This window comes from Oryzias latipes, chromosome 4 (genome assembly GCF_053564925.1).
Source record: "Oryzias latipes strain Hd-rR chromosome 4, Olatipes_Hd-rR_3.1".
NCBI classification, from domain to species: domain Eukaryota; kingdom Metazoa; phylum Chordata; class Actinopteri; order Beloniformes; family Adrianichthyidae; genus Oryzias; species Oryzias latipes.
In genome coordinates this window covers 19,612,311-19,624,060 of record NC_136240.1, presented here as the reverse complement: position 1 = coordinate 19,624,060, position 11,750 = coordinate 19,612,311, and the positions used below count along the sequence as shown (strand labels likewise).

Genomic DNA, 11,750 nt, shown 5'->3' with positions numbered 1-11,750 from the left:
GGACAGGGAAAATGAAGAAGAGGCGGAGGAGAGCACACCTTGGTTAATGGTTAACTTGCCCTTCTAGGAAGTAGTGACAGAGAACACCCGATTCAACCTTTGCTCAACATTTCGCCATGACACAGGCAAAGCAACAACAAGAATGTTAATTCTGACGCAATGTTTGCAGATCGACCCAAAGCAAAGTCTTAAATAAAAGGGAATTTTCAGAGAACAGGTAAGACATTTTATCTAAACCCATGTTCCAGTGAATGAAACTGTTCTGACACTATTATCCATGATGTAATATTCTCGCAGCTGAACTAGGAAGTGTACAAAACATCTAAGTCAGTTCAGTAGATGCAGGGTAAAGTTTATTTAAAGCAATTCACCAGAAGACTCATCTAAGATTGACAACCCTGTTTTAAATTTAATAATTTTGCTTGTAAAAACAGAATTTTAAAAGAGTCAACTTTAAAAAACGTCGAACATTGTTCCACTGCAGCATTCATTGTGCTTTGCTGGTGAAAGGCTGTTCTTCCTTCTTTCAGTAAAACACCTGACCAGAATATTTGCATTTCAGTGCTCTGCAAAACAACCTGAATGAACCAATACAGACTAACACAAAATCTAACAACATAACCAAGACCCTGTGTCTATTTGTGTGTTGGTTTGTACACCTGGATAGAAGCGTCTGTGGAATGACAAATGTAAAACAATAATGATCTAAACACAATTCTATTTTTTTTTTGTAATTTAATTGTATTAATCTTTAGACATATAATCTAATGGCCCACTGCTATTTCTGGCTCAGATGTTTTAAAGGCTTACAACACCTGCCATGTTGATAAAAATGCCTGATAAAAGAGTAAACTCAGATGCGACACAACACTGTGATGCTACATTCATTCCAGCATGTGCTGAGCAATCAAGATTGTGCTATACGGGATTTCATGAAAGCACATCAGCCCATGGTGCTCCCACCGGAAAAGCAGGGACCAGCAGGAAGGAACTTCTTTTGTTTTTTAGAGTACACAAGCACATGTCTGCCACCTACAGTTGGAGGAGTGCAACATGTTGAAGCGGTGGAAATCTCGTGAATCTTGCTCCAGGCGTTTTCTATCACAGCTCTATTCCCATATATGAAAGACTTGGTGTCAAGTTCATCTTTTTGATGTTCCAGCAGTAGAAAGTTCAGCTAGTTGAACTTTCAGCGTGCGTTCAATATTCGCCTAGCATGTGGAGCCCAAGAACTGATTTAGAAATTCACATAGCTATGCGTAAACGCCAGGGTTTTTAACACGGAAGCTCGGAACGAGGGTTTACAGGCGTTTACATAGACGTTTCATTAAAAGTGGTGGCTTGAACGCGAGTTGCTATGAGCGGTGTGAATGCAGCTTGACCAAAGGCCAATCAAAAAAAATGTACAATAGCATGTATTTTTTGCAATACACCTTAAACACGGAACATCTATGCAAATGTTACTTGCCAGACAAATTTAGCTAGGCTTAGATACATTTTCTGTACTTCTTTTTCCTCCACCTGCAGTTGTTATGAAATGATTTTTAGTACATGTCTCCTTAATGTGACAAGCAGGGATGAAAATATGGGTTATCTATTGTTTCCACACTAAACAATCACACACCTTTTGCTGCTAACACTTGGTGGATATTTTACATGGTGAATAATTCGATGGAAAAGCCCATTTTTCCACTATTGTTGAAAAGTTGGTGAGGTTGAAAGGTTAAAACTTAACATGAAAGCAAACAAACCATAAACTTCAGTTTAGAGTAAATAAGCAAAACCTTTTTCTTTGTTTACCAAGTAGTTTTTAAGTTTAAGTGTTCATATGACTTGTTGAGGTGAAGGTCAACTGAAAGACTTTTAGAGTTTAGTTGTGAAAATTTGTGATCCTGAAAGAACATGGAGAAAAATAACCTTCCTTGGAACAGTAGAACTTCTAAAGGTTACTTTTATTGTTAAGAGTCTGATCACACCCCATGAACAGAATGCATTTCTGCTGTTTAATTCAGTTTGATGACAGAAGCAACATTTCTCCCCCTCAGGCCATCATTAGTGTCTATAAACTGACACTCAACTCATAATTGGGAGCATTGAAACAAAAGAAATGACTAACACAAACCGCCTTCAGGCTTCTGAGGCATATATTTCTGTCTCGCCAAGCTCTCTCTGCTACTTTGATTGTGTGTGTTTTGCTGTGCATTTGTCTATGTGAGGACAGAGCAGGAAGAGATAAAGGCTGCCCGGTTGCAGTGTTTACAGCTAACAGCTCTGTAGGAGAAAAGCTTGAGAAGGTGAAGCGGAAGGAGCTTAATGGCTGGGCTCCGCAGCAAGACATCTCTTACTGTGAAAAATCTCCTAAGGGCCAGGAACGCAAGTTAAACATACAGAGATTGTACAAGGCCTAGGAAAACAAAACCCACTTTTTGGGATAGGTATGGTTACCATTAAAGACCCACTCCAAAGAAAATCCTGTTTTTGGTGTTTTTAATGTGTACTTGAAGCATTTTTCTCATGATGGAGGTCACATATAAAAAACATTTGAATTAAAATTGCACTTCTGACTTACAGTTCCTTATTCAAACTGTTGTGAATGAGGAACAGACAAAGAAATGCCATCGGAAAGAGCTTGTAGCTGTTATCTACAAACTGTGGGCCGCAAACTCCCTGCTCTGCTCCATTCTGTTACATCCACTTGTAGACAAATAGATCCATGTATGTCTTTGTTTTCCTGGCATCTGGTTCAAAACCGTATGGCTGAATTGCTCCGACATTGCTCGCCATTTTTTTTGCATCGCTATTGTTAGGTTGGGGTTGTGAGGGCCTGTAAGCTAGCGAGAGAGCGTAAACTAAGGTATGATGGGAAATGAGCACAGGCTTTTTCTTGCCCACAACTTAGAGGTGAATTTTTGATGAACTCCTGCCGCCTAAAAACCGAATGATCATAATAAAATGGCAAAATCTACAGCAACAATATTTCTCTGAATAGATAAAAAACTTTTCATAAGCAGTTTGAAAATGGCATTAAAAATAACATGTAATTTCACCCAAATGATCCTTGAAACAAAAACGTTTTGATCAATAAGGTGGGCAGCCGAGAAAGAAACCTGATTCCAAGGTTTTAGACACATTCTTATCAAACATTTCAACTGCAGTTTTCACCATTTCATTTCTTTGGTCTTTATTTATAAAGACCAAATATTTATAAAATACCGTATTTTCCGGACTATAAGTCGCTGCGGAGTATAAGTCGCACCAGCCCAAAAATTCCATTATAAAGTAGAAAAAAACACAGATAAGTCGCACTGGACTATAAGTCGCATTTTGACGGGAAATTTATTTGACAAAATCTGAGACCAAGATCTAATAAGTTCCACAACCTCATATGACACAATCATAGCAAACTGTTTATCTCATAATTTCACAGTAATTCTTTCTCATACCTATTTATTTATTCCTTTCATGAAGCATCATTGGCCAACTAATACTCTGTTTTCATCCTGTATTTGTAGAATGTAGTCATTTTTATTGCATTTCTGAATCTATGAAATCATTGGAAAATAGAATATTATGTTGTTAGCCTTCAAGATCTTACTGTAAAAAAAGTAAACTGATTCTCTGAGTCACTTAACATACTCTTAACACTTGACCCTGGAACATCATCTCTGTTCCTCACAAATGAACATAACAGGAGGGTTAACAATGTATTTATTTCAATTTAGTTCTAATACAAGTCGCTGCGGAGTATAAGTCGCACCCCTTGCCAAACTATGAAAAAAAAGGGCGACTTATAGTCCGGAAAATACAGTAATTTCCATTGGAATCTAGAGTAATGTGTGGTCTGAGAGTATTAGCATTTACAGAAAAGACCTTTGTCAAAAGCTCTGTGTTTTGCATGGTGTGATAACCTTTGCATGGGAGACCCGACGCGATGTTCTTCATGCAAATATAAACAAGTTTTTTACAATGGCTTGTGCTTACATGACAGACGACTTCTATGTATACATATTTGCAAAATGGCAAGATGTTTGCATGCAGGAGTGACCAGGAAGGCTCCTAGTTTAGTGAACAGTGAAACATGAAAAAAGCAGTGTTCAAGCCATGTTTTATGCACATGGTAATGTGCTAACTTTATACATCTTTCTTTAGACAGCTGCAGTTGAATGCTGGATCACCTCACATAACTGGATTTAGCTTGGTTTTTTGTATTTTTGAGAGACAAAATTTCTCATCATTCAAATGATCCAGCTTTGAGTTCATCCCTGCTGGCTTTTTTTGCAGGGTTGGCCAACACCGGTCCTCAAGATCAACCAACCTTCCTGTTTTCTAGCCCTCCCTGCCCCGCTTGCTGCTGATTAGTTGCCTCAGGTATTTTCATGTTCTGACTGACTGAATACACGTGATTCAGGCAAACGGCAGCAAGGACTGCAGGAAGGGCCTGAAAACTGGCAAGGTGGTAAATCTTGAGGACCAAAGTTGTCCAGCATGGCTTTACAGACAGGACTGGTTCTAAAACAGCTCCTAATTCACTTCAGCTGACAAATTATTCTTCAAATCTTTCCATAAATATGACCTCATCTCAAACCAATACTAATACTCTTTGCAGGACCACCTGGTGCATGTCAAAGAACTTTCCTTTTTTTGACTTTACCACTCAATGCCACCAGCTGTCTTTTCTAAATTAGATTTGTTTAAGTAAATGAAACAATCAGAGCCAGGCAGCAAAAGGAAGCAGAAATACAATAGTCTTGCAGCTTTTTCTCAGGAATCCAAACCACCTTTTCTTTCCTAAAGGTGAAGTAAACTGGATTAAAAAAAAAAAACTCCCACTAGTACTTACACATCTGGATTTTGTCTTTTACAGAAAAGTATAATTGGCAGTTATTCTGGTATCAAATGACCGAAGAAACAAGGGAACATTTTTTTCCTTTCCAGCTCTGATCAGTGGTGACCTACACATAAGCTTTTTAAGGCCAAACACTCCCAGGAGGTTACTGAGAGTTGGAGGGATTGGGAGCTCCCAGAATGACATTTTTTATGAGGCTTCTTTTAAAAGAAATCCTACAAACGGAAAAAGAGAGCCAGATGACTTTTTGCCAAGGTTACAAACAGATCTCCACTTGGGTCAATTAAAGTACACCCTTAAGCACTTTTAAAGTGCCCAACATCTACATGGGCGTTCAATGAGACGTTTGGTCCCTTCACTTACATACAGATTTGTCCAGTTTCTCTAAATACTAAATTCATTTCAGGCCCTGAAATGGCACAGTCTGACACTGCATGTATGCATCAAAAACAATGAATGAGTCTAGGAGTACAGCCAAAAACTGTTGGTAAACATGACCTGCAGATACTGAAGCTCCAATATGCTAAAAGAAGAAGCTATTTTTGAACATGATCGACATGCACACTTGTGTCCTGTGAGCCAAGACTTATTTAAAATGAACTGTTTCAGGTTTGGAAAGAGTTTTTAGCTCAGATTTCAAATGTGTCTTTCATGTTAATCTTAAAAGGCTACATCCTCCAGACCACATGTGTCAAAGTCAAGGCCCGAGGGCCATATCCGGGCTGCCATGTCATTTTATCTAGCCTGCAAGACCATTTCAAGACCATTGTATTTTTTATTCGTATTACTGGCCCAACGACATGTAGGGCTTGTAACATATTCACTACAGATCCCAAAATGCAGAGCGTTAGCTGCCCGGCGAGACGTAATGATGTAGAAACTGCACGTGTGCATACGCATGTGGAGCTGTTTGAGCTGCAGTGAAATGACACACTGAAGGCAAAGTACAACACTGCAGGGCTGCACAGTTTATTCTCTCAATTCCTGCATAAATGCCCCAACCTTGTAGCTCCAACCTTGTGCATGTTTGGTCGCACTTTTCCGGTTGAGAAGCTCTTCTCAGTGATGAAGACTAACAAAACAGCTCACAGGTGTCATCTCACTGATGAGTACCTGCAGTCCATCCTGAGAATCACAAACACAAACCAACTTGTTAAAAAAAATGATGCCGGGCGTCCAGCTCTGATAAAACGACTCGGAGCAAAGAAAACAGATTATTTTGCTGTGAAGCACAAATTTGATTTATATTTCCAGATTATTTTGGTTTTTGTAATGCAGCATATTCCTAATTTGAATTTGTATAATTTTGACTGGATATATTTTCATGGAAAACAAAATCTTATGCTGTATTTTGATTTTAAGTTTATTTTTTTTTTACATAAAATGACAGAGTAAACAAAACATCAATGTTTTTTCTTTTAATGTTTATTTCCAACTTGTATAATTTGGAAAGGATATATTTTTATGGAGAGAAAAATATATGTTATTGAAGGTTTAAGTAGATTTATTCCAGACTGTCTTTTTTATTCATATTTATGTTTTACAAAGTTACGTTTTAAAAGTTTAGCTTTAGTCTGTTCAGCAAAAGTTTATGCTGTGCGGCCCACGGCATTCAGAGCGTTTTGGATTTTGGACTGTTGAGCAATTGAGTTTGACACCCCTGCTTCAGACCAAAGAGAGTGTTTTAGCGTTTAGTTCAAAAGCCAGCATATTAGTGACATGGAGTGCTGAGGTGCAACAACAGCTTTTTATGTTTTGGTAGGAGCTTAGGATGATAAAAAAGATGCATCTGATTAGATAGATCAATTCCTGTGTGTTGCCTTTTCAGAATTGCGATGCATGCATTTAACCTATTACAATGAACATTCACTGTGTTTTACTTTGAAGGAGCAAAGCAAAGAAGTTCTTTGAAACACAGAAGTGTTTTTTGCATGTTTTCTTTTTGTCTGTTTCTTTATTTCATCAACACTATCGTCTAGGGGAACCTCTGGGATACACAAGATTGTTATTTGCAAAACAGTTGGTGTGATGGATCTTTTCTGACAGCTTGTACTCAGTAATCACGTTTGGGTTAAAAGGGATCCTTCTGGCATTCCTCTTTTTGTGGCAACAAACTCTATCCCTGAAGAAAAAGTGAAAAATTCAGGTCATTTGTTGTCAGTGTTGTTTCTGTGCGGCACAATTATGAAATATGCAAAGAAATCCCAGAAACTGAGCTAATTGGGTTAAATAGCATCATATATTTACTGTGACTCTACATATCTAAAGTAGTTTTGGGGTATTTTAAGGAAAAACTTTTTTGTTGTTTGCAAAGTACAAAGATTCCCTTTAAGTTTTAATTTCTATTTATCTCTCTTCTATTTCCTGCAGAGACTCATTTGATTGTGACAGCAGGACTGTGGGCAGTATTCAGGTTTCACATCCCCCCCAACCTTCAGCTGCCTTCCAAGGAGGTTCCTGCCGCTCAATACTGCCTCCTGGTGGAGCTTTCAGGATTTGCCTCCTTGGTGGAGAACAAAAACCTCAGAGAGACTCCCCTCATCCGGGAAAATGCGTGCCCTATAGCATCTCCTTCACATCTCATTTCAGCTCTGCCTATTAACCAGAACAAAACCCAGATGGTGAGAAAAATGAAACCCATCAATCCAAAGCTCCCCTGGATCTTATAGAAAGTGAGACATATTCAGCAGATCGTCTCACAGTTTAGGAATTTATGAAAATCTTGAAGTAATAGATTGCAGGCCTCATCTTTCTCTGGTGCAGACGACACCTAAAAGCCAGATGGCTCTATCAAGAAATGCAACGACTTTACCAACAGCAACACCAACAACACTAAATGGTAAAATCCTCAAAAATCAGTGCATGCCACAAATTTCATGTTTTGTAAATGCTTGAATATTCTCTCTGGCAGTAACTACACTCGACCCATCCAGCAGTCATAAGTGGGAGTTCTTGGTGGCGGTTGTGGTCGCAGCCATTTTCATCTCCATTATTATTGCACTTCTGGCCAAGTGCCAGGTGATCCGGCAGTACCTGGCCAGCTACAGGCACAAACGGCTGAGAGATGCAGACGTTAGCAGCCAAGCTGAGCCATCAGGTTTGAAGCTCTGAAATTAAAGATTCCATTTTAAACATTGCTAAAATAATTGAGTAACACTGTAATGTGAGTTAACTAAAATCATTTAACATAACAATTTTTATTTTGATAGATTTCTTTGGAAAAAAAAAAGGTTTTCATTATTTTTTAACCTCATTTGGAGGAAAATGAATTTTCATGACACTGAAAATCTTTCTGGTCAATTTGTAAAACGTTAGACACAATATATATATATATATATATATATATATATATATATATATATATATATATATATATATATATATATATATATATATATATATATATATATATATATATGTGCACCGTATTTACTAATATAAACTATTAAAATACTCATGATTTTATTGTAAGGAGACATTTATCCCAAAAAAAATAAGTGACCAAAACGAAAGCCACACAGCATAAACTGGATTGTTTTGTGTTTTAATTTTAGATTTTGCGGCAGGATTTGACATGCGAGGACGCTATGGAATGGACCGTAACTGTATCCCACGCATGACTGAGGAGGATGATGATGGCTTCATTGAAGACAATTACATTCCCACCAGTGAGAGAGCCAGAGCTGAGAGAGCAGCAGAGAGCTTGGATACAGACACAGAGGATGACACGGATGAGATAGAGTTTTCCATTGGTTAGTGCTGGAAAAAGCTTTTGGCTGAACCGCAAACCAGAAGCCACCACTTCCACTTGTTCTTCTTTGTGTCTTCATTAGAAATTAAACACTTGAAGAACAAAAGCTAAGTATGGTTAAATTAATTTAATACTCTAGCAGTGTTAAATTCTGTGTATGGGGTTTGGATTTGGAAGCTTGGAAAAATCTCCTTTTATTTTTCAAACAGGTTGTTAGCTCCACACACATCAAAAACACATTTTCCAAAAGTTTTGAACCAATCTACAGAATTTCACACAGCTTTTACCTCTTTTTTTGGAACCCTATACCTGATCCAACTGACTTGAATTTAGTGCTTTATTTGCTTCAGTTCAATTTAAAGGCCTTTTTTTTTCTTCTAACACATTATGAGACCATGCATACATCAAACAATGAAAAAAAGTTGCAAAAATGTCTGTCGTGCTCAGTAACACCTAATCATAGTATTTCCACTACCGTGCTTTAGATTCCATTATTTCCTTGGGTGTATTTATTTTGCATGTTCCTGCACACAAAATGTCTGAAAGACATAGGCATTGAGCATGTGGAGTTATATATTAAAACTACAAAAATGAAATTAGACAAAATGAATTCATCAACATACATATCCAAGTAGGTGTTTAAAAGAGAAACTCTTATTTGCAAATAAGTTAATTGTTTTTAATAAAAGGAAAACAGAGTAACAGGAAAGGTTTAGTTATCTTTTCAAATAAGGTGTATCATGAATGGCTTTGTATAAGAGAGAATAGATGGTAATCTAGCCTGATTTTATGGAGCAATACAGAATAATTTTACAAATAGTTCTGCAAAATTAAAAAAAATTATGCATTAGCAGTAATTATAAAGGTTGTGAAGTGGTTCATTTGCAAAGAATGTGCCATTTTTGTATGTTTTTTAAATGTACTATTTTCAAAGGCGAGGCGTTATAGCATACATAAAAATATCAGGCACTTCAAATGACATTTCTTGATTGTTTTTCACGTTTGTTACTTTTTCTTTTCTAACATTTTATGACTCGGTGACCTGTGATGTTGCACGATTTCTAGTGTTGTTTTATTGTCAAATAAAAAAACCTTTAAAAAGATTTTTGTTCAAAATACCATATCTTACGGCGACTATGCTGAAAGTAAATTTCAGAAAAGCTGCATTTATTAAAAAAATCAATTCAGAAAAAAAGGCAGAATAGTATGCATAAATATTAAAAGTAGATTAAATCTATATTTTATGCTGCAAATAAATTTGAATTAAATTTTTACACTCGGGTTGAAAGGGATCCTTGTGGCTTTCCTCTTTTTGTGGCCACAAACAACCTATTCCTAAAGATAAAGTGAAAAATTCAGGTCATTTGTTGTTACTAAATGTTCAGTGCTCTAAACAAAATAAGAATTGTATGATTGATGCTCAGGTTTATTTTTCTTTTTTTTTGAAGAATGGTTAAATCTGTCCTCCTTGTTGTTACCTTACCTGCGCATTCACTAAGTTTTCAGTCTTTAATCTTGGTGTACTGACCCAAAATAATCATTTTAACTTTTAAAAAAAATCACTATCAACTTAAGACTAAGCACAAACTCATCGCAGTTGCTCTTTCTGAACACCAACATGAATCATAATCAACACCGATTCATCGAAACGTTGGAATAAACTACAGTAAACCAGTTTGACGCCGCGTCTGGTGGAAGAGCCTGAAGCGTTGGAGATCCTGTAAGACCAGGCGAGGCGGCTGATGAGAGCTGTCTGACAGGTCTGCGTGGAGCTGGCAGGCGAGGCTTCACCAGGAAACACGGCGCGTGAAGTTGACTGCAAAACCGGAAAATGATCAACGTGTACTTCAAAATAAAAGCTCTCTTTTGATATTCAAAAAATAAATGAAAAAATAAACATGCATAAACAAACAAAAAAATAAAATTATATACTGTATAATTATGTACATATGTTAGAGCTATTCAAGAACCTTAGGATAAAAAACAACATTGTATTATGAGTATAAAAATATGTGTTTTTGAAGATGTGTTGATAACTTTTGAGATAGTTTTTAAGAGGGTTTGATTAAGAGGATTTATGGCCATGGTAAATTTGAACATAACAAAAGAAAGCTTAATACACGGATTATATTAGACCACATCCTTGGAGGTATAATATTACTGTGACTTAAATGCTACTACAAATCCTTAAAACCTTATGTACAAACATAAAATTGAGCATCAATTTGTTTAGTGACTTTAACAATGACAAGGATTTGACTGATGCAAAGAAAAAAACTGGGATGTAAATGTGTGTATTTTAGTCAATGTTGTATAGATACAAACTAATATGCAATTGTTTGTGTTTGTTGCAAATGCAAACTTATGTCAACTAAAAATAAGAATGGTATTGCAGCTAAACGACTTTTTCAGATGTATTTTTTCCTTTTTGTTTTTTCTACAAGAAACTATTTCAAAACAATGTTTGTTTTGTTTTTTGCTTTTTTGCTAAATTATGCTAGCTGCTTAAATAAGAGGAGTCTTTTTTACAGGTAAAATATTTGGAAACCCTGTATCACAGTTTTGGTTGAATGGGAAATATGGGACGGTATTTTAACACAATTAAACAAAACATCCTCAATAATTATTGCTAGTATTTTTCTTTTAAGGATCCTGAAATAGAATTCTTCATTTGAATTTTATTTTTTACTTTTCTTTCCGTGTACAATACACACATTTGATGGTATTTTTGGGATGGGATTTTTATGCAACCTTATGAAGAATGGGGAAACTAGGGTGTCCTGTCAGAAAATTCTGTCCACCCTAAAAAATTACAAAAAGGAATGTGTCAGACTGTTTTATAATTCTTTAAAATAAAAATAAATTAATTTAAAAAAGTGTTTTTGTCTTTAAAGCAGCATTGTGTTTTGGTCATTTAAATAAAAAATATTATCAAGTGACTATTTAAACTTGTAATGAATTAATGAATTAACTGTTACTCCAGTACATTTAATTATTACTTATTTATTTGAGATTTTCTTCTTTGCTTTGGCTGGAGGTTATGAAACTGAAACCAACATGTTTTTTTTTAATAAAAACATGCTGACGATCAAAACAAACAAAAATATTGATAGAAATCCGAAAAACCTAAGAATATTTTAGTGTTCTATGAAG

The 11,750-nt window shown here is 36.1% G+C and overlaps 1 protein-coding gene across 2 annotated transcripts; it reads left to right on the top strand.

Moving 5' to 3' along the window:
* On the top strand, nt 1–11,473 carry c4h1orf210 (chromosome 4 C1orf210 homolog). 2 transcript variants are annotated; one of them, XM_078946026.1, is made up of 4 exons: nt 1–217; nt 7,217–7,685; nt 7,758–7,943; nt 8,401–11,473. In XM_078946026.1, exons 2-4 carry the CDS (start codon nt 7,628–7,630, stop codon nt 8,601–8,603), a joined length of 447 nt encoding a protein of 148 aa, XP_078802152.1. In that variant the 5' UTR covers nt 1–217; nt 7,217–7,627; the 3' UTR covers nt 8,604–11,473. The 2 variants fall into 2 exon arrangements, with proteins under 2 accessions (XP_078802152.1, XP_078802153.1); XM_078946027.1 differs by lacking the exon at nt 1–217 and having other exon boundaries at nt 7,386–7,518; nt 7,610–7,685; nt 8,401–10,162.
* Nucleotides 11,474–11,750: the final 277 nt, after the last annotated feature.